The sequence below is a fragment of the Peromyscus maniculatus genome, chromosome 10, assembly GCF_049852395.1.
Source record: "Peromyscus maniculatus bairdii isolate BWxNUB_F1_BW_parent chromosome 10, HU_Pman_BW_mat_3.1, whole genome shotgun sequence".
NCBI lineage: Eukaryota > Metazoa > Chordata > Mammalia > Rodentia > Cricetidae > Peromyscus > Peromyscus maniculatus.
In genome coordinates, this window is record NC_134861.1 from 59593047 (window position 1) to 59618866 (window position 25820).

The 25820-nt window shown below is 44.8% G+C and overlaps 1 protein-coding gene across 2 annotated transcripts in view; it reads left to right on the forward strand.

The window, feature by feature from the left end:
• The window catches only part of Tbc1d1 (TBC1 domain family member 1), a 199138-nt gene that overhangs the window by 12859 nt on the left and 160459 nt on the right, over positions 1-25820 (forward strand). For both annotated transcript variants that reach the window (XM_006974594.4, XM_006974595.4), the window contains exon 2: positions 1181-1689. In XM_006974594.4, the coding sequence (XP_006974656.1) occupies positions 1273-1689 (417 nt within the window). In that variant the 5' untranslated portion in view covers positions 1181-1272. The remainder of the gene's footprint in view (positions 1-1180; positions 1690-25820) is intronic.

A 25820-nucleotide genomic window follows, 5' to 3' on the forward strand; every position in this document is an offset into this window, starting at 1 on the left:
TCTACAGAGTGAGTTCCAGGACAGCCAGGGCTATACAGAGAAATGCTGCTTTGGTTCCAAGCACCTCCACGGAGACTCACAACCATCTGTAACTCCAGCTTCAGGGGATCCAGTGCCCTCTTCTGACCTCCTTGGCCACCAGACATTCAACATGGTACATGTACGTGCATGTAGGCAAAACATTCATACCCCAAACAAAAGAACAAACAAAAACAAAACAAAAACTTCTAGCGTTGCTTCAAAAAAAAAAAAAATAAAGTGAAATGAAATAAGATTTGACTATGCCTGGGGGCTGTAGCTTAGTAATAGGACAGAGGCCTAGAATGAGTGAGATTCTGGGTTTTGTTTAAAAAGTGAATTTGATGGGATCACAGGGGATCAGGTCAACTGTCTAAAATGGGTCTGGTTCAGTAAACTATGAAAAGAAATGGGTTAATTTATATTTTTTCCCTCACAATATGCCTTTTTTTTGGGGGGGGAGATTACCTCTATTGAATTGTATTATCTTAGAGAATTACTGAAATAATTTTTAAGTAATCCAACAGAGTGTGGAGCTGTCAGAGCTGTCTCACTTTCTCCTGTGTTCGTGTGTGTGTGTGTGTGTGTGTGTGTGTGTGTGTGCACGTGCACGCGCGCAGTCGTACACACACATCTATATTGTATTAGATTGATTCATTTTATTTTATGTGTGGGTGTTTTGCTTGCATGTGTATCTGTGCACCATGTTGTATGCTTAGTGCCCACAAAGGTCAGGAAAAGGCACCAGATCCCCTAGAACTGGAATTACAGATGGCTGTGAACCCACATGTGGATGCTGGGAACCGAACCCCATCCTCTGCAGGAGCACCAAGTCCTCCTAACCTCTGAGCCATCTCTCCAACCTCCCTCCCCTCCCCTTCTTTTTTTTTTTTTTTTCTTTTTCTTTTCCTGACACTGTGAGGCTCTTGTTCTCCGACAGATTCCCAGTAGGGTCTGTGTGTCCCACAATGAGTGTTAACAGTTTCACCATTTCTAGGCTTTATGTGTAATACAATTTCGGGAAATCTCATTCTAGGTAGAGTTTATTTGAACAAACACCCATTTCTCCTTACATTTAAGTACTGGACTGTTAAATGCTGGGGTAAAAACTCTGCAAGTAGCTATGGCTGTGACTTGATTAAGTTCTGTTTTCCTCCCCCAGGATTCTGCCTTCAGAAGCATGGGAAATAGATCACTCCGTTTAAACTAGGAAAATAGGAGCACGATTTCCTGGCTCTCCGGACCTTTCCCAGGATGGACGCAATCACATTCACAGCAAGGAAGCATCCGTTCCCTAATGAGGTCTCGGTGGACTTCGGCTTGCAGCTGGTGGGCTCCTTACCCGTGCATTCTCTCACCACGATGCCCATGCTTCCGTGGGTGGTGGCCGAGGTACGAAGACTCAGTGGCCAGTGCTCCAAAAAGGAGCCTGGGATCAAGCAAGTCCGGCTGTGGGTTTCGCCCTCTGGACTGAGATGTGAACCTGACCTGAAGAAAAGTCAACCGTGGGACCCGCTAATCTGTTCCAGCATCTTCGAGTGCAAGCCTCAGCACGTTCACAAGCTGATTCACAACAGTCAAGACCCGAGTTACTTTGCGTGTCTCATTAAGGAGGATGCTGCCCCCAGGCAGAGCCTCTGCTACGTGTTTAAAGCAGACGATCAAACTAAAGTAAGTTGAGGTGGGGATCGGAAGATAAGGTGAGGGCGGCTGCAGAGTCTGGATGAGGCCGGCGTCCGGATGCTTATTTTGAATATAGTAGGGGTAATGAGAAAATGCTGCCGTTGTACATAGTTTGACAGAATTGGGGATTTATGGGGAGTTTATAGTGTTTGTTGAAGGATGTTTATAATACATATTTAAAATGATGAGCTTCGGGACTCGCGTTGTTTATGGCATGGTTTTTAAATCTCCAGTGCAACTTGAGTTGCAGTGTGCATGTGAGCCATGGGTCATGGGTTCAAGTAAAAGAAATCATGGCTCGGTGTTCGGTGGTCCCCCAGACTGAGTTTCCTGTAATTGACCAATGAAGGCCAGGCTATTCCACTGCAAACTGCATTCTGAGTAGCAAAGTTCTAGGTCACATTCTTTGATGTCATTAAGAAAAATATAGTTATTTATCAACCATATGAAATACTTTTAGCCGGTTTCCCAAGGCAGAGATAACATTTACTCTTACAAAGGTTGTTGATAAGAACAGGAGCTGTGATAGTATCTAAATTTTGATACTATCAGGGTTTCATTTGTCTCTTTTTCCTTTTGCCAACTTCCGGTCAGATCTGATCACCCTGGTATGATGATGTGTCTGAGGGGAATGTATGAGGTGTGGCCAAAACTCTGCTGTTTCCCTGGCTGTCTCTGCTTGATTGCTACCGACATTCTTCCTAGTTCTCAGCAGGACTGACTTCCTTCAAGTTGCTTGTCCGTTTCATGAATATCCGTGCACTTCAAATGAAAATGTAATCCGTAGAGCCACTTTCTCAGCTGGACTCATGGGAGAAATGTAGTTTCGAACAGGACACAAGAAGCAGTCATGGGCCCCGCAGTAGCCCCCCTCCCCCCGCCAGTGCCCTGAAGGTCTGCCGTCTTGGGTGCTAGGCATAAGCATCTTCATGTGACTGGAGCTGTAGGCCACTTGTACTTAGTGAGAATGCCAACCTTCCTTCCTTCCTTCCTTCCTTCCTTCCTTCCTTCCTTCCTTCCTTCCTTCCTTCCTTCCTTCCTTCCTTCCCTCCTTCCCTCCTTCCCTCCTTCCTTTCTTTTGTTAGTTCCAAGTCAGGGTTTCTCTGTGTATTCCTGGCTATCCTGGAACTCATTTTATAGACCAGGCTGGCCTTGAACTCGGAGATCTGTCTACCTTTACCTCTTGAGTGCTGGGATTAAAGTGCCACCACTGCCCAGCTTCTTTTCTTGTTTCAAAGGCAGGTTTCACCGAGCTCCCGCTGGTCTCAAACTCAAACCCTCTATGTAGCTGAGGTTGATCTTGAACTGCTCATCTTCCTGCTTCCTCCTTCCACGTGCTGGGGTTACAGGAGTGCTCCCCCACGATCAGCTGTGTGCTCATAATTTCAAGTTTAAAATGTGAATAGGAATGACGACATCCTCTGTTGCTTCCTGCTGGGTTCTTTTGCATACGCTCCGGGGTATGAAAATATCATTTGGAAATTAACGTTGCCAAGTATAACTTGGCCCTCCATAGCCCGAGGTTTCATGTCAGTGGGTTCAGCTAACAGCAGACAGAAAATACTTGCCAAAAACAAACAAACAACAAACAAACAAAAACAATCGAATTCATGCTGAACATGTACAAACACACTTTCCCTTGTCCTTACTCTCTGGACAATGGCGCATAGCAATTCACAGAGCACCGACATTGTGTCAGGTATTATGGGCAATCTGGAGGTTATTTGAGGGATTTAGGGGGCTATGCGGAGGCTGTTTGCAGACTGACGTTCTGTATAAGAGATGAGAGCATCTGCAGAGTCTGGTGTCTGTGGGATCCTGGAGCAACTCCCCCGAAATGTCAAGGGACAGCAGCGGATTTGTGGACACTCACTTTGGTTTGTGCCTTTAGCTCACTGGTTCAGTGGTTGCCACTCTGGCCGGTGTCTCAGAGGTCATTAGCAGAAGCAAGGAGGCTGGGAGATGCGCCAGGAGGGACTGGGTTGAGTGACGCATGTCAAGAGCATGAAGAATAGGCAGAAAGAAGTCTAACACGTGCCCTGTAAAGCTGATGTGTGGAGCTAAAAGCCACCGTTCTACTCAAGCGCCTTAGTACTATATGAATCCTGTAGTGTTAACCACGCCTGCACGCGTCTCAGATATGTTCCACAGATTCATACTTGAAAGTTCAGAGAGACTCGCTTCCGGATTCAGATCCCGTCTCTGTGACATATAAATGATCGACCTTGGGCAGCCGAGTGTGCTTGCTCATCTGTAAAATGGGGATGATTGTAGTAACGTCTCATGCCGTTGCTGGGAGGTTTGGGTGAGATAGAATGGGACCCAAAACTGAGTATGCTGCTTGAGGTTATAAGCAGTTGCCTAGCAGGCGTAAATACCTGGCTTCCATAACTAGCACTGCCGATAAAAGAAAGAAAATATCCATAGTAATAAGCATTATGGCCGTGAGAGGTAATCAAGAGAGTTTTAACTTTGTATTTTATTTTTTTATTTATTCGTTTTGTGTGCATGTGATGGGGGAGGTGTACATGCCATGGAGTGTGCATGGAGGTGAGAGGAAAACTTTCAGTCATAGCCTCTCTTTTTACCTTGGGGGTCCTGGGGATCGAACTCAGGTCATCAGGCTTGGCTGCAGGCCCCTTTACCCACTGAGCCATGTCACTGGCCTCCGTCTGTACTCAAGAAGGTTTTATGGAAGCAGATGAAGTGGCAATAGCATTCCACGGGTTTGGTGAATAGAGAGTAGGTGTATGGAGATGGGCGACTCCAGCTCTCCGGTGATCTTGTCATCCTTGACCAAGATTTTGTTAACTCCTACAAAACTCCATGAATAAACCCAAGGGTTCCTGTTATCTGGGAAGATCTCAGGATAAAAGGGAGAGGGTTAAACAGCTATCTTCGAGGTGGGTTCTGCACAGAACATGGTCCAGCACCTCACAGTTTTGACTCTTTCCTGGGGTCTTCCCCAGCCATCTGTGAACAAGCTCTGGCCAGTCAGTCAGACACCTGACAGAAGCGAGCGATTTACAGCAAAATTCTGTATCCAGGCTTTCAGTCTTGCTTCAGGTAGAGAATTAGTCTTACTCTGTATTCTAAAAAGGCCGTCTTTGAAATATAAATTAGTTCTTCAGATCGTTTTGGCTCGTGCACAGTTTTTACCAACATGAACTGTCATCCGGGTACAAATGGCTGCCGTCCTGCTCATTTTATTGGAGAGGGTTGTTTGCAGCACAGCTGCTTAAGTCAGGCATTTTCTCCTTGTCAGAAATAGAAGAGTAACTGACAGCGGCCCTGATTTTAACTGACGTGTCTATTATGCTCTTGAGACACCTTGGCAAGATGTCTCCTAACAGGATTATCTGTTGTAGGAGTGTGCAGACCGGCACTGGCATTTCTCTCGACTGTTCTGTAGCGATTGCTCAGTGAAAGAATTCTCCAGATTGAGGCTTCTTCTAAGCAGATGAGGTCAGGCCTGGTTGTGCCTGCCAGAGCAAACATGCCTTCACTGCCATGGGCATAGGCACAGGACTCCTGCTCAAGAGGAAATCTTTTGTATCCGTATCTGAGTTAATCTGCTGCAGACTATCTAAGGAGACTAGGCAGTCTACCTGCCCCTACAGACTGATTTTACAGGTACACAGTGATATGTAGCCCTTCCCTTGGGTGTCTCATAGAACATTCTGGAATCACTTCACAGAGGAAAGTTTCCATGACCAAATGCATTAGGATAGCATCTGAAATGTTTTTGCTTGAGGGCCAAGGTTTCCTTTTAAAAAAATTATCCAGCGTGTCAGGTGTGGTGGTGCACACCTTTAATCCAGCACTTGGGAGGCAGAGGCAGGTGGATCTGTGAGTTCAAGGACACATGGTCTATAGAGTGAGTTCCAGGACAGCCAGGGCTATCTAGGGAGATCCTATCTCTACAAAATAAAATGCAAGTTATCAAGTATCCTAAAGAGTATTGGTTTTTATGATTCACATCTATCAACACTCGCTCTATTAGAAATTAAAACTGAGACATTGTAAAGATGCTGACTTCAAAATTTATTTAAATATAAAAGCAATGAACTCCTGACACATTAATATAAGGAACGTTTTCATGAATTGTAACTCTGTTTTCCAAAAAGTGTTTAGCAGTAATAGTGGCCTAGCTTTATCTTTTCAGATCTCATTAATACCTGCTTTAGTAGAAGGAGGTAGGTCCCTCATAACTGCCTCTCCATTCATTCTTTTGTGGTATGTCATGTTTATTGAGTAGCCGAAGAAAGCTTGACTTCAGACAGATAGGTAACTAAAAAAATAGAGAAGCTGTGGTGACTTTTCTTACTGCTGCTACCACTCAGCAAATGCTGCTTTCTTAAGGTTTGGCTGCAGTGAGAAGTCCGAGTCACACAAGGCACTCTGCACATGGTTTCTATTAAAACCCACTGTTTTCTTATCCTCTGCTTTAGTGAATATTTTAAGCATGATCCTGCACCATCATGCACTGATTAGTTAGAAACTATTGTCTCTTTGAGTAACAGAGTGTATACAAGTATGTCTCTGTGTGAATATATGCAGGTGTCCATGGAGGCCAGAAGAGGGTGTCGGATCTCCTGGAGCTGGAGTTACAGACAGGTGTGAGCCACCTGATGTAGGTGTTGGAAACCAAAATTCAGGTCCTCTGGAAGAGCAGTAAGTGCTCTTCACCTCTGAGTGTCTCTCCAGCCTCGAGATATGTTTTTGTTATCTCTATTCGTATGTGTCTGTGTGCCTGTATGAGTGAATGCCACATGTATGTGGATACCTGCAGAAGCCAGAAGGGGGTGTCAGCTCCCTCAGAGCTGGAATTACAGGTGGTTGTGAGCCGCCCCTCATGGGTGCAAGGAATTGATCTCAGGTCCTCAGGAAGGGCAGCAAGTGCTCTTAACCCCTGAGTGGTCTCTCCACCACCACAGTGGGAGTATTTTTTTTTTCTAAGTGCCAAATGTTTTTACTTGTTCTTTATCTCATTGGAACACAGCTCTTTAGTTATCATTTCTGGCCCTGTTTCTGGTCTTCTGGATGTGTTGTCCAGTTGAGCACAGCATAGGTGTTTAACTGTGATGGGACAGGTGTCACTGGTGTGGGGGATGTTCCTAGGCTGCCCCTTTCCAGCCTTTATAGTCGGATAGTTTCTCCAGTCCTTCCCGGCCCCATGTTCCAGCTCATCCCAGCGGTCCTGCAGCCGCTTATAAAATAATCACTCAGAGGCTTAATATTATTTACAAGCTGTACGGCCTATGGCAAGCTTCTTGCTAGCTAGCTCTTTCATCATAAATTAACCCATTCCTATTAATCCATATTTTGCAACGTGGCCGTGGCATCACCAGTCTGCTGGCGTCTTGCTTCTCCTGGGGTGGTGGCTAGGCATCTCTCCCTCCTCTGCTTTCTGTCTGTCTGCTTGGATTTCCCACCTGCCTTGTAAGCTGCCTTGCCATAGGCCAATGCAGCTTTGTTTATCAACCCATCAGAGCGACACACATTCACAGCATACAGAAAGACATCCCACAGCAAGCCTTGCCAGGAAACTCCTGTCATTGCGGCCTCATACCTCCTTTTTCCCAAAGAGGAAGTATCCCTTTTCTGTTGCTAAAAGAGATGCTAAATTTGGGGAGCTGATGTGGGAGCAAGGGATGGGGTAGGGAAAGGGCCAGTAGAGTGATGCTGGGGTAACCATGGGGGAGAAGCATGTCCAGAAGTGTGCTTGGAGAAGGTAACCTGATTAGATGGTGCTGGGGAGGATGTGTTTGCATACTTCTTCCAGCCTGTGAGCAAAAACGTTTGCCTTTTCTATGGCAGCTAAACTATAGTTCTTTTCAAATGTCTTATTTATTACTTTCTGTAACTGTAAATGCTTTACTTTCTATGTACATGATACAGTGTGATGTGGAGGGCAGCCTTATGGAGTTCATGCTCTCCATCTTTATGTGGGTTCTAAGGATTGAACTCAGGTTCTTTACCCACTGAACCATCTCCCCGGCCCTAGACCATAAACTACACTGCTTGGAGGTGACACAAATCTCAAAGTAAACTCAAAGTAGGCTCCCTTTTAATAATTTTGTTTCTGTAATCATCCATAGACTTAAAAGCAATAAATGTTTCTTTTTGAAATCTCTAGTAAAAACAAAAACAAAGACAGTATCTCCTTGCTTGAGACTCTGTAATCCCATCAACTTTCTCAGGATCCCCATGAGACTGAGAGCATCCACTCCCACCCACCCCCCACCCCCACCCCCACGCACACCCCAACAGGATTACCTTGCTTGAAATGAGAGGGTGGTCTGAAACTGGTTTTGGCAACTAGCCTGACTGATCCTTTAATCTCCCTGTGTTACCACTTTTCTCGTCGTCCCTTGGGTTCGTGGTTTAAGCAAAGGTTAGTGGCAGGGAAGGCCTGGTGCCTAGAGTGTGCAGCAACCGCTCTCATCGGGTCCACAGTCAGAGAGCAGAGAGAGGAATGATAGTGTCCTCCTGGTTACTCAGGAACCGGTGTATAGGCAGTCCCGGATCCAACCCCCGGGTTGGTACTGCCCGCAATCCGGGAGGGACTATCTACCTCAGTTAAACTGGAAACTCCGTAGGTATTTTCACAGGTAACTGGTTCGATGTGTTTCCTTGGAGATTCTGAATTCAGATAAGCCAACAATGGAGCTTAACCATTAACCCCCCATACGAAAGCCAGGGTTCTCTTGGCTGCCACATGACTTCATTAAAAACATTTAACGTTGTTTACTTCCGCCCTTAACATTGTTTGGTTTACGTTTTGCCAAGGATCAAATTGTGTTAAAATTTCACCATCTGGGCCATTTCACCAAAGGGGTGGTGCACACCTTTGTCAGACAGATCTCTGTGAGTTCGAGGCCAGCCTGGCCTATATAGCAAGTTCCAGGTCAGTCAGGCAGACATAGTAAAACCCTGTGTCAAGGCAAACGACCAAATTTGCCATCTGTTTGAAATTTTAAGGTAGCAATTTATCATCCACGCCGTGATTTTCAGGACTTTCAATAGAGTCTGGCCGCCAGTGGACCTCTTGTGTGGCCGTTCCGTTTGCCAGCTCGTCACTGCCTTTGCCAGGATGAAGATGGGGGATGGCCACACAGAGCATGTGTCCCCAAGTCCAGTGACTCTGAAGAACACGGCACAGGTGTTCAGAGATTCTTAGCTATCCTTCCCATGGCGGTGGTTGTAACTGTGGCAGAATTTCATTCGTGTGCCTGCTTTCCCTGCCCAGGAAAGGGTTCTGAGAAGGTTTTGTTGGGTGTGTTCTGAAGCCTTCTCTCTTTCCACACCAGCTCATTCTCTGAAGTTTCCTCTGGGGTGGCTTGGCAAGCTCTGACTTACTGTGCAGTTGCAGGGGAAGCGTAGTGTCCACGTCAGCTAAAAATCAGTTGACCGACTGTCAGCCAGACAGAAGTCGGCTGCCAGGTGCAGGGGTTGGCAAGGATCCTTCTTATCTATAAAAAGAATGTCCCAGACTTGATGAACTCTGAAGTATTTGTTGGAAGGTTTCTGTTCATGACACTGGATTGATTACATAATTTATTTTTGACTTTGAAAAATGAGTCTGAGGGCTTCAGAAGCTTTGGGAGAGATGCTTGGACTTTTTTTTCCCCGAAGTCTTTTCTTCTTCAACACATGCCATTGCGTTTTTAGTCAAAGGCTTTGAGTTTGATAATTGTTTATGAAAATAAATCCATTCCTAAGATTAGATTTTACAAGGATGTTGAACCTAAAGTTAACTTGTATCGTAAAAGGATTTATTTATAGTTTAGATCGGTCTCCCCCAGCACAGCAACCATGTGGCTACCGAACCGTGGGGCTGCTCTGGAATGAGATGCCAGTCAGTGGAAGCATGAGGCATGAGGCACTGAGGCACAGCTTGAGAAACAGAACGCACCAGATCTCAATAAGACTCTGTGTTGGGTACGTGCTGAAAATATGTTTTGCATATACAGGGTTAGATTACACGGACCAAAATTAAATGTCCTTGTTTTTTGTTTTTGTTTTTGTTTTTGTTTTTGTTTTTTACCATGTTCACATCTTTTACCAGATAATTTAAAAATGCATTCGTAGCTTTTATCCTCTTTCCGCTGGTGTTAGCATTGAACTAGACCGGTGACCTAACAGGTATTTCTGGAAATAACCTCTTCATTCATCCCAGGAGACCACAAGTTCCCTTCTTTGCTGCTTTGATTTGCTAATGATAGGGTGCCAGTGACCTCTGTAAAGGTCACATCTCAAAGCTATGACCTATTCTTAAGTCTAGAAATGTGTCGGACTATTATTTTAGGAAATACATGACTTAAAATTACTAGGAATACATGGGAACCATCTTATTTGATTCCTGTTTCCTTGTTTATCCATCTATTCACCTACCTAAGCTCCAAAAGAGGGAGGTCCTTGCTTGTTTTGCTCATCACCAGACCTCGGTACCCAGAGCAGGGTCTGATGCAAAGAAGGGCTTCTGTGGATGGAGAGAGGACAGCTGAGAACTGAGAACGGCAGGGGAAATCAATGTCCTAGCTCAGTACAGCCGGGCAGAGGGATTCAGTCCGGGCTGCCTCGCCTTTCTCAGACTCTCGAGGTTTTGAATGTATTTCTCTTCTCTCTCTCTCTCTCTCTCTCTCTCTCTCTCTCTCTCTCTCTCTCTCTCTCTCTCTGATTACAGAAGTATTTCTTTTCAGTGCCCAAAACAAAAAAAACCTTAGCACCAGAAGTTAGACATGGGAGCTGGAGAAAAGGCTCCGAGGTTAAAAGCACTTGCTGTTTTTTCAGAGGATTGGAGTTTGATGCCCAGCACCCACATAGTAGCTCACAATACCTGTAACTCTAGTTTCAGGAATCTAACACCCTCTTCTGACCTCATTGGGTACCAGGCATGTACATGGCACAGGACACACATGTAGGCAAAACACTAATATATGTAAACTTTTAAAAAATTAGTTAAAAATAAGTTAGAAGTTTATCCATAAGCCAGATATGGTGGCACACAGCCTATAATCCCAATGCTGGGGAGGCAGGGGCAGGCAAATCTTTTCAATTTGAGGCCAGTCTGATCCACATAGTGTGTTCCAGGCTGGCCAGGGGTAAAACAAAACAAAACAAACAAACAAACAAAAAAGCTTCCCTTTATTCCCATTTCCTAGAGAAACCAACATTAAAACATTGGTGTATATTGTTATAGGTATATGCTCTTATTAATAAAATCAGATATTTCTATAGGAAATGATTTTGTGTATTCCATTCTCTCCTTATGCATGCACTCATGGACACACACACACACACACTCATACACACATGCACGTGTGTACACACACGCATACTCATACATATCTTTATGGTTATAGAGAGGCAATTTTAATATTTTTCTATTTAACAATTGTTGCTAGAGTTTTCCTGTCTTGCCCACAGTCAGGACAAATCTTTGTCACCCGCCAGTCCCACAGCCGCTCAGACCCAACCAAGTAAACACAGAGACTTATATTGCTTGCAAACTGTATGGCTGTGGCAGGCTTCTTGCTAACTGTTCTTCTAGCTTAAATTAATCCATTTCCATAAATCTATACCTTGCCACGTGGCTGGTGGCTTACCGGCATCTTCACATGCTGCTGGTCATGGCGGCGGCTGCAGTGTCTCTCTCCGTCAGCCTTCCACTTCCCAGAATTCTCCTCTCTCCTTGTCCCACCTACTTCCTGCCTGGCCACTGGCCAACCAGTGTTTTATTTATTGACCAATCAGAGCAATTTGACATACAGACCGTCCCACAGCAAACAATTTTATGTGTATGGGTGTTTGCTTACATGTATATCTGTGTATCACTTGGGTGCCTGATGGCAAGAGAGGCCAAAAGAGGACATCAGATCCCCTGGAATTGGAGTTACAGATGGTTATGAGTAGCCATGTGGGCACTAGGAATTGAACCTGGGAGCAGCCAGTGCTCTTAACCACTGAGCCAACTCTCCAGCACACCCATCTTTTTATTCTTTCTCACCACCACCACCATCCACACACACACAGCAATTGCACAGTAGCCCCTGTATGCAGTAGGAGAAGAGTCTGCAGTGGAATGTGTACGTAGATGGGTGGGACACCATTTTTGGCTTAGCTCTGGTCGGCCATTTGGTTGTGAAAAGTGGGGGTGAGGGTCGGGGAGTGACCAGCATGAACTAAACATGACTTCTAATTTTCTTAGCCAAAGAGAGAAACAAAATTTTGGAGAAAGCCAGGCTTCCTCAGTAGGCAAGCCGAGGCAGGAGTGAAGCCTGTCTTTCCTGGCCATGTAGTAGAAATGACTCATCTTCTAACCAGAGATTTTGCTATCCGGGCATTAGGCTGCCCTGATCTGTATATCCAGTGGACTATCTAGTTTCTCCCAGTGGCTCCGTCTATGGGTAGCCCCAAACGTTTACTGCAGTTGACTACAGCGAGACATCTGAGTACTATCTGTGGAAGGGCAGAGAATTAAGAAGCTCCAGAGAAGAAGCAGGGAGAGGCAGCCTAGGCTGGGGCTGGGAACTGGACTTCCAGGAAGCCCTGGAGAGTTTTCATGATTGCTGGGCCTCTCTCTCCTCCAGAGCAGGGATTCTGATCCAACATTTAAAAATCTCTCAAGTGGGAAGATAACCTCTGCTGCAACTTGGACTTTACAATAATTTAGCCAATCCTCACTAACCAGTCATCTATGGACTTTACAATCATTTAGCCAACCCCCACTCACTGATCATCACTGATCATCTATGCTTTCCCCATTCTCCATCTTCGCGATAGTTTCTCTTGCATCTGCTTTGTAGCTGGCTCAAAGCAGATGTAACAAGCTAACATGGATTCATAGAAACATGCTCCTCCCCCTTGGAAGGAAGCAAGGTGGAAGGTAATCCCCTCAGCAGCCGGCATGGCTCAGAGCCATGCTCTGTGCCACCTCCCTGATGTTAACTTTCAAACCAGAGATTACATTTTAATTATGATGGCATGCTTTAATGGGAGTCAAAACTTTAAAAGAAACAACTGGAGACAAATTGTACATGCAAGAGAATAAGAGAATAAATGTCACGTCCACGTGGTTTTCATCCCACAAGCATCATTTATACCAGTTGGATTTCTCAAATCTGCTCCTGCCTTTCTCCTTCCTGCAAGTTTCGGATTGCCTCAGACCTTCCGTGACGAATGAGGTGTCAGTCACGGACTTTTACAATGAAGGAAAGAAAAGAAAAAGCATTGTTTTATGTCAAAAAGCTGCAGCCTGCACATGCGCCTCATAAAGAAGATGAAATTAGGTCCTATACGATTTCAGAGTTTTCTTCGGCTTTTATGTTGTAAGTCAATGTTATCATGGTGTGCTTTTGGCATTTTCTTCACAAGGCTCATCTCAAAACTTTTGATCAGTCTCTAAATTGAGTGTATAAATGTACACGTCATCTACAATCATCAGTGATGCTGTTTTTCTTGTTATAGACAGCATATACTATTTTTTAAATTGAAGCAATGTTTCTGGCAAATTATACATTTTATAAAATGTTAGCATGGTTCAAGGTAAATTGCCAAGAATTGTTAGATAACATTTCCCTTGTGGCTTTATATGAGCATGTACCTAATACTTCTCCCTGCCTTTTAAAACTAGAAATAGGGGAATGAAAAAGTTCAAAAGAAAAAAAAATAGTCCAAAGAATTTTAAAGTTTTAACTTTCTAATTACATTGGGAGTTTCCATGTGACTATCACTGGGGAAGGAACCACTACTCGTAGTTAAGATTCCTGAGTGCAGGTTTCTCAGCATAACTAATGTAAATCAGGATCTTCAGGGTCACTTGTTTAAATACATGGTTAGATATACGGATCAAGTAGTTAAACAATACAGGCATCCCCTCTTATGTCGCCGCTAAGTGATACAAGTGTAGACAGAGACACAAGTTAGTTTTTAACCACGCACACAGCATTTCTACTTCTCTCCTGCTTGTGAGGATTGGTTGTTTATTAAATCAAGCACTGGGTGAACTCTGGGTGCCAGGCAGAGTGTGTGAGGCCCAACCAAGAGCTCTTGCCCTTAAAAGAACTTCCATCTTGGGGGCCCCGAGACCGAGGTTTGAGTTTGGAGATTAGTCACAGACAGTTGGTTACATTTCAGCAGGTGAGGGGTGATGGGGTTGAGCTGTGTTCAGGACCCTGGGTGAGCTCTCCTCTCGCTGAAGGTTCTCAGAAGCTATCTCGAAGTTCTCAGGCTCGAGCTGAGTCTTTTAAGAGGTAATCGACTCAGAGGGGCGACTAGGCATCAAACTGTAGTTCGGGAAGCAGAAGGGAGCATCAACAGGCTGGGGATAGGTAGGTACGGTGTGTACACTGTACTCACGCTGTAAGAGTGATTGACAGTGTCCCGGGACAAAGGACAACCAGCATAGTGTAGGAGCTAGGTTGTAGATGTAATTCTGAAGGGTCTTATTAAATAAGAAACACAGAGCCAAATGCAGAGTTAAAAGCCCAGAGATCGAGCAGCAGCCAAGAGCTGAGACCAAGAACGTCTTCTTACCCCTCGCTGTCGTCCTTCCCCTCAGAAAGAGCCCTTCTTCCTGTGTCCTGTCTTTTTATTGACTTTCTCTTCTGCCTTCTCATTGGTTCTAAACCCAACCACATGACCTCCTCGCGACTGCCTGTCTATACAGACCTCCAGTTCTCTATGGTTGGTACTGAGATTAAAGGCGTGTGTAACCAAGCTGTCTATGTCCTTGAACACACAGAGATTCTGCCTGTCATGTGATCGGGATTAAAGGTGTGGGCTACCACTGCCAGACTTCTGCTAAATGGCTTGCTATTTGCTCTGACCCCCAGGCAACTTTATTTATTAACACACAAATAAAATCACATTTCAGCACAAATAACATATCACCATACTAGATAGGGGAAGGGGAGTCCAAAACAGAGAATCAAGGGGTTTTAAGACTAGAGAAAAGACCGCAGTGTCAAGAATGGAAACGACGAGCCAGTGACATGGATGTAAAGGTCAAGGTGCTTGTCCCCAAGCCTGACGACCAGAGTTTGATCCCAGAGAGCCACATGGGATCAAAGAGCTGATTCCCTCAAGTTGTCCTCCGACCTTTATCCATGCACTGTGGTATGTGTTCTGCACCCTCCAAGTAAATGTAATAATAATTTTCAAGAGATCAAACATGACAGCAGCTGACAGATGCCTTGGGTAATGGTGTCCCCTGTAATCTCAGGACTCAGGGGCACTGAGGCAGAAGAGTTTCCGGAATAAATGGCAAGACCCTGGAAAGAGAGATGGAGGAAGGGAGGGATGGAGGGAAAGATATAATATAACCACAAGGGTCACCTTACTTTGGTGGCGTGGTTGTCACTGATGACCTTTGACAGTAAGACAAAAGAGACATTGACTCTGAACGTACCCCCACCCACCTCTGACGTGTTCACAGGATTCAGTCCAGTTACTGTTGGTTTATATATCTTTCTGTCTGGAGGGTGTTCATCCTGGAGAAGGAGCCAGATGGTACCCAGGGATGGTGCTTCTCATGATTCATCATCCTTAGGAGAAGATGCTCCATAATCTGTCTGCGTTAGCTGTAACTACGTAGAAAGAATGTGTGTGCTTTGGAAAGAAGGGGCCGTGTGAGGAGGCATGCAGGAAGCCCTCCCTACGGAGGACCAACAGTCAACATTTCAAAGCTAACACTGGAGACAAAGGACACGCAAATGACCCCAGGACAAGAGTCTCTCCCTTTATACCTCCACGGGTACTCTGCTTTCATTTGCTGTAATCTGCTTGCTGTGGCTGTTCCTTGACATGGCTGCCAAGGAGTCTTCAGAACCTCCTGTGAAAGAGACAGGCACTTTCTTCTAGGTGGAGCTTGACAGATGGAGTCCCTTTGCCACCTGCTTCCTTGGCTGGTCCTCTTTGTTTATTGAACAACACTAGATCTTCTATTTCTTTTGGAGGCTTGCTCTGCTTTGGGCAAGTGGGTGCTGTAGATATTCTAGACATAGGATGATCATCCCCGCTGCCCAGTCTTGGTAATGTGGACCTTAGTGTAACACAGATCTGCTGAGTTTCTTACCATCCGAGCCTAGTCTCTACAGCAAGCTCCCTTTGAACACCATCGACACATCATCATCAACTCTGTAACAGAAAGGAGAACTTTCAACAGCCCTCTAATCCTCTGCATTAGCTATTGCAAGTAGCATTCTAGATATTCTATTTGATGTATTTGACAATACTCTCAGCAACTATTTAAATTAATATAAGATGTTAATAGGGGCAAGAGAAAAATGAGCTAAGCTAGTTCTTTCAAAGCTGCAAGCCCATTTAAAAGTATCTCAGGTCTTGATTTTCATTTGAAGGTAAAGCTTTCCCTTTTACCAATAGCCAAAATCTATCAGTCAGGCAGTCTGTCATCTGTCTATGTATTTTGTATGTATGTATGTATGTATGTATGTACGTACATATGTATCTACCTACCTACCAACCAACTACCCAGTCTCACAATATTTGTGCTTGAACTTGTTGAAAGGACTGTATTTCCCTTTCCTTTAAGCTGTTTTTAAGCAGTCTTTTCTATCTACTGCTTTTGTGTTTTAAAATTAAAGTCTCACTATCCCGGCTGGCCGTACATTTGATATGCAGTCACGATGACCTTGAACTTCTGATCTGCCTACCTTGACCTCCCCAGTGCTGGGACTATGGATGTGTACCACCTGTTCTGGTTTATTCAGGAACCTCTGCCAGTCAAACCACACCCCAGCCTTGGTGGCTGCTTTCCAGCCCCTGCTTTCTTTGGAGCCTGGCTCTACAGTTCCTACAGGAGGCATCCCAGACTTTTGTTTAACTGTGATGTTTTTGTAAAAGCAAAAATAGTCCATTCCTTTGTTTTAGACACAGTAAATGAATTTTTCATGTTAAAAACAAATCATTATGCCATTATGCAAATCAAATGTAATTTTATGGAAATGCGTAGCGCAGAGTGAAGCTGAGCTGCTGGAATACAAACCTTTATGCTTTCACCTGGCAGATGTACTCTCACAATATTGTTAGATAAATCCAGGTCATCATTTCCTCTCACTATGGCAGTCATCAACATGCATGCAGCCATATACTAGCTTAAGGACGAGGAAAAAGGCACTAGCCTCTACATGACTCAGTTTCCCCAATTGTCAAATGGGAGTAAAGCCAGGTGTAGTATCTTCGATTGCCAAAAAGAAAGAAGAAAAGAAAAAAAAAAAGACTAAATGAGTTGGTATGTATATAGTACTTAAATTGGGCTTGTGTTAGTAAGACATGAAAATGAATATCATTATCTCTGAAAGTCCAGTAGAATTGGAATATACATTTAATCATGTAATATTGCTCTCTCTCTCTCTCCCTCTCTCCCCCCCCCCTCTCTCTGTGTGCATGTGTGTGCATGCATGCTTGTGACTGTGCAGGTCCATACATCTGTGCACATGCATACAGAGATGAGAACAAGATAGCAGGCATCTTCCATTCTTACTCTCCACTCTGTCTCTTTAAGACAGGGTTGCTCACTGTACTAGGAGCTCAGTGAGGTTGGCTGACTAGGCAGCTCTTGGGATCCTCCTGTCTCTGCTCCCCAGTTCCGGGGCTACAGACATGCAGCTATGCCGGCTTTTTTGGGTAGAGGCTAAGGATTCAGACTCAGACCCTCAGGCTTGCAGAGCAAGTGTTCTTACCACTGTGCCTGCTCCCCAGCTCCCTGTTTCACTTTGTCTATCAGATTGGCCCCAAACCTGCAATCCCCTGCCTCAGCCTGCTTAGAGATGGGGTTGTTAAGTGTGCACCACCATGCCCAGCTCTTTTTTGTTTGGTTGTTTGGTTTTGTTTTTTTGAGACAGGGTTTCTCTGTGTAGCCCTGGCTGTCCTGAACTTGCTCTGTAGACCAGGCTGGCCTCGAACGCAGGCATCCACCTGCCTCTGCCTCCCAGGTGCTAGGATTAAAGATGTATGCCACCATGCCCAACTCTTAGGATTGCTTTTTTTTTTTTAATGTTTCCAGTAAGTCAATTGTGATGACGTCCAACAGTGATTCAAACAGACTGTAGCATTTTGTTTTGTAAACTTTTGATAAATGAGTTACCCTAGCTGCTTGGCCTTGTGGCCTGATGAGGTTTGTTATCAAAGTCCACACAGTGAGTAGAATGGGCTATTTTCCTTTCCTGTGTGACTGTTGAGTCTCTTTCTGTTGGTTTTGCAGTCCCTGTGGCAAGCTCCTGGCTCTGTTTTGAATCTTGAGCAGCCCGCCTGGATCTCACTTTGTCTTGCTCACTACAGGGAGACTGCCAGCCCTTCAAGTGTGTCTATGTCTGAAAATTTGGATCATCACTCTGTAGCCTGTCTGCACACAATAAACAGCCACCCTGTGCCAATTTTCTTCAGGCCTCTTTCTGCGACAGGGATTGACGCCTGGCTGCTCTGGTTGGGAATACTGTGTGCTTCTCAGTCAGAAGCCAAAATGTCACCAAAATGTAGGCAATGTAACGTGGAGGGACTCCGGTCTTTCCTGTTGTAGAAACAGGTGCTGTTTTGACTTTGATGGCCACTGCCTTTGCGTCACTTTTCTTCTAGTTTTTTTTTTTATAGTTTTTTCTAGATAAGCTTCTTTTTTGTTTTCTTTCTTTCTTTCTTTCTTTCTTTCTTTCTTTCTTTCTTTCTTTCTTTCTTCCTTTCCTTCCTTTCTTCCTTCCTTTCTTTCTCTCTTTCTTTCTTTTTTCTTTTTTTTAGATTTATTTATTATGTATATAGTATTCTGCCTGCATATGTCCTTGCAGGCCAGAAAAGGGCACCAGATGTCATTATGGGTGCTTGCTGGAAATTGAACTCAGGACCTATGGAAGAGTAGCCAATGTGCTCTTAACTGCTGACTCCTTCCTTCCTTCCTTCCTTCCTTCCTTCCTTCCTTCCTTCCTTCCTTCCTTCCTTCCTTCCTTCCTCCCTCCCTCCCTCCCTCCCTCCCTCCCTCCCTCCCTCCCTCCCTTCCTTCTTTTCTTTCTTCCTGATCTATTTTTACGTATTTGAGTGTTTGACCTCCATGTATGTATGTGCACCACATGCTTGCAGTGCCCGCAGAAGCCTGAAGAGGGCACTGCGTCCTCTGGAACTGGAGTCACTGATGGTGAGCTACCATGTGGGAGCTGGGAACCAAACCTGGGTCCTAAGCAAGAACAACAGGTGTTCTTAATCACTGAGCCATCTCTCCAGCCCCCAGGCAACTTCTTGAAATCCAGGCTCATACAAAGCACAGGTGGTGTTATGAAACGGTGCAGGAGGACTTGGTGGGTTGGGCCGAGGTGCCCCTGTGGGTGAGGGACACACGTCATGCAGACATGGCTGCAGGCTGGGGCGCACACTATCTCTAGTGAAAGGAGGGGAGAGAGGGGGCAGGAGTTTTTTCTTAAAGGGGACTTTACATAAGATGACGTCAGGATGCTGGGCGGGTCCCCAAGGGGTGGTTCAGAATACTAACAGGTGGGATTCTTCAAAGTGGTTTTGTCCTATATGAAAGGTCTCCAGGTTTGGCTTCAGAACTGTGGCTGAAGAAACAGCCTGAGTCTGTCATGGTCCCCTTGATCGGCGCATAACAAGTCATGATGAAACTGTAAGGTTCAACTGAAAACCACATTCAGTCTTGTGTCTCTTTGGACTTTTTGATGGCTTTGTTTTGGCGATATGGGGAATCAAACCCAGGGCCCTCCAAGCCTGTTAGGTATGAGTATTCTTACTAGTGAGCCCAACCCTGGCCCCTGAGGATTTTATATTGGTCAGTGGCACCTGCCGCTAATGGATAAAAACCAGCTTCTCCTTCTCGTGTGTGGACTCTAACGTTTCTCATCTGTGTGCTATCTGGGAGCAGAAGTGTAAGCAGTAAGTGTACAAAGACACAGTGTTCCGAGGATTCAGTGGTGTGTGGCAGAGGGAGGGGAAATTTGCACAGCACTAAGTTGCAAATGAAAGTGAAAGTGTAGAAACCTGTAGTTCTAACTGTTGACATCTACCTGACTTCCTGGTGGGGGGCATACTACAGAAGGAGGTTCCCCAGCCTCAGCTCAGGGGTGCCACATGTCCCCTCACTGGTGATCCTGATGCAGGTGACTGTGGGCACTCTAGAAGTGCAGACCTATGTGCTTACTGCAGATGAGTGGCATTGGGTCCAAGTTGCCCGGTGGTCCACGTGAGAAAGGAAGGCTGCCTTTTCTTATGTGCAGAAGGTAAATGAACTCGGTGTGAACAGGTACTATGCTTGTATCAGCTTTAATAGCTGAATGGACCTTGGCTTATGTAAGGATTCGGACAGAGAAGGGCTAGCCTCCTCTCTAAAGTGACTGTCGTTGAGGTGGTTGCAATCAACCATGTAGCATTTACTGACCTTCTGGGAGGGGTTCTGTCGTCTGTTAGGGAGAAAGCAACAGAGAAAATTGGGGGAAAGACAGGAGACTAGAAAACAGGCCTACGCTGTTTGGACATGCTTCATTATATACCCCAGAGACCCGTTGTTCTGGGAGGCTTGGCCTCCAAGGTGGTGGGACTGGACCTGACACCCTTAAGAGGCAGGGCTTACAGGCAAGCCCTTCAGCTACAGAGGGAGGAGGGGTAACCTTGGAAGGCATTGGAGGATTCCCGCCCCCCCCCCCAGTTCTTCTACTCTTACACACACACACACACACACACACACACACACACACACACACACACACACGCACACGCACCCCTTTATGATGTGTTGTCAGCTGAGAAAGGACCTCACCAGAACTGAGCAGATGCAGGTACCATCCCTTGAACTTTCAAAACCATGAGCTAACTGATCTCCTTTCTTGAAATAAAGAAGCTTGTCTCAGGTATCTTATAGCATCAGAAAGCTGGCTGCTACACCCTGTGATCCACAATTTCCATTCCCCAGTCTACATCCTATGGTTTTTATGCAGACTAATGTCAGAAGACATGAATGTAAAGTTTGTCAGAGCATGATTTGTAATAGCAAAAGGCTGTGAACATCCTTAAGTGTCCATCCGCAGTAGAGTGCATTATTCGTGGACTGGAGGGAATACAAAACACCAGCTACAGTGAATAAACTACAGTTAAACAGCAACTTGGGTAAATTTAAAACAAAACAAAAAACATAATGCTGAGGAAGGCAAGTGGGATGGGATGCAATTAAAAATACCTGCTGTACAGCTCCGTGTTTCTAGAGCCCCAGGTGAGCAGAGGGAGAACTCACATACTGTTTAGGAAGTTACTTCTTTCTCAAGAAAGGAAGGTGTGGTGATTTGAATGGAATATCCCCCACAGTCCCTGGCATTTAAATTCACCTTGTCTCCATTTGGTGGCACTGTGTGGAGAGGTTTAGGAGGCGTGGTCTTGTCGGAGAAGGTGTGCCCCTGGAGGTGGCTTTGAGGTTTCAAAGCCTGTGCTGTTCCAAGGTTGCTCTTTGCTTGTGTTCTTCCTGTTCCTGCTTCCATGCTGTCTGTCATTCTGCCAGCATGGACGCTCTCCCTCTTGTCTTAGTTACAGTTACTGTGGCTGTGATGAAACACCTTAGGGAGGAAAGCATTTATTTGGCTTACACTTCCACATCATCATCATTGAAGGAAGTCAGGACAGGAACTCAAACAGGGCAGGAACCTGGAGACAGGAGCCAATGCAGAGGCCATGGAGGGAGCTGCTTACTGGCTTGCTCCTCAAGGCTTGCTCAGCCTGCTTGCTTGTAGAACCCAAAACCACCAGCCAACGGATGGCACCACCTACCAGGGGCTGGGCTCTCCCACAGCAATTGCTAATTAAGAAAATGCCCTACAGGGTTGCATGAGGCTGGATCTTATGGAGGTATTTTCTCATTTGAGGTTCCCTCACTTCTGATGACTCTAGCCTGTGTCAGGTTGACATAAAACTAGCCAGCACACCTCTGCAACCATAAGCCCAGATAAACCTTTTCTTCAATATGTTGCCTTGATTATGGTGAATTATTACAGCAGTAAGAAAGTAATTAATACAGCAGGAATGGGACGAGGAAGCACACGAAGTGTCCTAGAGAAAAAGGTGGTCACCTACTTGCTTACTCATGAAAGTTTGCTTGTGTTTGTTTCAATATAATTTATTAAGTGGCTTTATCTGCTTTTCTGCATGTGTGTTGTTTTTCATGATAAAAAGTTTTTAGAATATTGAATCTTCTCATCAGCAAGCTCATGGTTCATGGATAAGCAATGGTATATGCAAGTGGCACATGAGTTAGTAGTAGAAGGAAATGAACTATTGATGCATGCATAAAATAGATATCTAAATGCCATTATGCTGAGTAGGACACTCAGTGTGAGTGTAGACTGCCCGGTTTTACCTATAGAAAACTCTAGAGATTGGAGATCATTTTGAAGTGACAGAGGCAGCTCAGGGATTTCCAGGGCACTGAATCAGGGTAGAGGTGGAGTGAGACATTCACAACCGCACAGGGGAACTCGGGAAGTGCTAGGCAGCCTCATTCTGTACTGGGATGCTGAGTCCATCGGTATACACCAGCGTCAGATTTATCAGAGTGCATCTCTTAAATATCTGCAGATGACTGTGTTGGTTGTATCTCAACAAAGATGTAAAGAGTGTTTGGAGGAGATGAGAAGTGTCAAGAAACCATATGAATTTTGGAGGTGCTGAAGGCAAGCGCGTCCCTTCGGGACAGGGGTGAGCATGACACTAAGAAGGCCCTGGCCAGTCAGCACCTTGTCACACATCGAGGGATCAGTGGTAGGTCGTCCTCACTGAGCCTTGGCTCGTCCGGTTTTAAAGTCGGCGTAAACTGCCTTTCCCTCATAACCTTTTATTAAGGAAATTTTAAATTGGCCCATTTAGTTGCTCACTCACAGTTTGGGAAGGGTTCACTCTCGAAAGTTTTGGAAAACAAAGGAGTTACGTTTCTGCCTCTGTCCATCTTTCATGTTTTTCTCCCATGAATGAATGTCCACTGTTTGGGGATGGTTAGCTGTGTTTGGTGACGTTCTCATCCTCAGCTGTTCCACAAAAGACTGACGCTCACTTGATGTACAAAGTCTTCAAGGCAATGTATTGAAATTTCAAAAACCCACTAAATCTAGTTGGAAGGCAATTTATGTATGATATTGTGGGGATACTCATGACCCAACTTGGGGTGAAGATGGTTAGAACTGTGAGTTTTCAACCTTATAATGGTGTGAAAGTGGACATATTTGGGCAGAGTACAGGTTTTGAAGTTTGATCTTTATCCAGCTCGTGGCCTGAGATAGAATACTGTCCCCAGGCCACAGCTCAGTTTGTATAGGATCATGAGGCTGTGTAGAGTGCTATTCACGAAGTATTTCCAATTAATCTGTTTCCCAGTTTTCGACTTATGATGTGTTTATAGGGTCATAACCCCATTACAAGACAAGGAACATCTGTGTCTGGCCTGATGGGATGCACAGGTGTTCGTAGTTCAACAGACTCAGCCGTGTTGTGTGTTGGTTCCATGTGCTGAGCTCCGTTCCTTGGGAAAATTTAAATAAGATCACTTATTAGACTTATATCTAACTTGAAATAAAGTGAAATACGAAACGCCAAGTATTTTGATGGACTAGGTAAGATATGAAAAAAAATTGAACTTTTGTTGCTGTGTTATGTCAGGTTGGGAATCAAACACTTGAGAGTTAATACTCTGTCAGTCAGTTACATCTCTCTTCCCTTAAACTTAAAAAGTATTTTATCATCATCATCACCATCACCATCATCATCATCATCATCATCATCATCATCATGTGTGTGTATGTGTGTGTGTGTGTGTGTGTGCACGCGTGTGCATGTGTGTGCACATTCAGTGCTGTGCTAGGGATCAGACTTAGACCCTTGAACATGCCAGACCTACACCAGATAATCTACAGGCTGAGATCTTCTGAGATTGGGTTTCTATACAGTGATGCAGCTGGCCTGCTCATGCAGGCCTGTAATCCCAGCTAGGGGAGGCTGAGGTAGGAGGAAGGCTACAGAGTGAGTTCAAAGGCAGCCTGGATAACTTAGTGAGACTCTTGTTTAAAAATAAAAAGTAAGAGCAGAGCTTGTGACGTAGCTCAGTGGCACAGTGTTGGCCTAAAAGCACAGGGCCCTCCATTCCGTCCCAATACTGGAAAAAAAAAAAAAGTAAAAAAGTATGATGGCCATCATTATTTCCTGCCCAGTTTATGCCACTCACCTGGTAGTTACTCATGTATGTTATGTCCAGTTTTCTTTAAAATCCCTAACCATGAGAAACTGCCAAGTACATAATCCCTGACCTTCATTCCTTTAACCTCAGACTCGTTCATACATTTTGCAAACGTGTCCTTTCATCAAAAAAATGAAGCAGTTTTGATTCTTGTTCTTTCGATTAACTTTACTTTGCCTTGTGATCATAACCAAGCAGGGTTGAGAAAGTCTCAGATAATGAATTTGATTTAACGCCTTCTATTTTGAGTCGCTGCTGTTATATTCCCCCCCTTCCACCCCCGCCCTGTGAACTTTGGTTGGTGGAACTGGAATCATCTGGGAAAATCTTGATCTCCTCCGTCATTGTTTTTTCCCCAGTGGCAGCTAAAGATCGCCTTCAGAGCAGCTGCCAGAGCAAACAACCCAAGTCGTCAGAGGCGTCTCTGAAACCCAACTCGTAGGCGCTGCTGAGGGATGGATTCGGAGCGAGCCCCTTCGGTTTGCCCTTTACAGAAATAGCCTCTGTTCTCTGCCACGACTCCTTCCGTGGTGCATTCTGTACCCCACTCCAAGGAAATCTACGACCTCATTCACTTCTGATTTGCGTAGGAAAGTGAGACTCACCACCGACAAAGCTGAATTACCTTTGCTTTCATTAATACATCAGTCGGGAGCTCATAATGAATTAAACTTTTTTTTTTCTCTCTTGATACTTGGAAACACATGATACTGTAAAGATTTCAGGTAGAAAAGGCATGTAAATTCAAAAGCACAGATTCCAAAGCCCTTTAGAGCCCAGTGTTATTCCACTTTAGTTACATAGATATTACTTTAAGAGGGACTCAGTGTGACATTTAATTTCCCTGAGTTGTGAGATTTGGGAGTAAGGATGGCCCCATGAGAGACTTCATTTTACACATTAAACAACAACAGCAACAAACTTACTCTCAGAGAAGTGAGGTGCTATGCAGTTGCAGAACTGGGGCTTTTATTATCTAGGGTACTGATTCTCTCCTCACATGCAACTTCCTTCTTGTGCCCCGCCCCCTGCCCCCCTCCCTCTGTCCCCCCCACTCCTCCATCTTCATGGTCATTGTCCTCTTCTTCCCCTTCCTCCTCCTCTTCCTCCTCCTTCCTCTCCTCCCCCTTGTCCTCTTCCTTCTTGGGCTCTATGTAGCCCTGGTTGGCTTGGAACTTACTAGGTAGCCCAGGCTAGCCTGAACCGTATAGAGATCCACCTGCCTCTGCCTCCTAAGGGCTACAAATAAAGGTATGTGCCACCACACTCGACTCTCACAGAGCAATTTTTTTATTGTTTTAATTTATTTTTTATTTTATGTATACCCATGTTTTGACTGCATATATGTCTGTGTACCACATGCGTACAGTGCCCTCTGAGACCAAGAGAGAGCCACCATGTGTGTCTTGGGAATCGAACCCAGGTCCTCTATAAGAGCCCCCAAAGCAATATTTTAAATGGCTTCTGGTCTACAGCCATATCACCTTGAATTCACCAATTTCATCTAAATGGATTTCACATAGAATGTGATTTTAAGAGCATTCTGGAGCTTCTCTTAGAATCTCATATTATCTTAGATGTGATACCATTCGGTTAAAGCAGGATATAGCACTTGACTTCTACCCTAAGACCAGAAGAAAAATCTTATACCTTTCATCACACACAAATATACACACATGTGCTTGTATAGATAGACTAGCAAATACACATTTATATACAAATATACATGTACACACACATATATGCAACCTATGTACTTACATATATACAGACACTTGTGTACACATTCTCCTATATAAACATATGTAACTCTCCCTCTATATGTGCATATGTGTGCACACAAATATTCTTATATACATACACACATAGCTAATCACATACACAAAGAACAAGA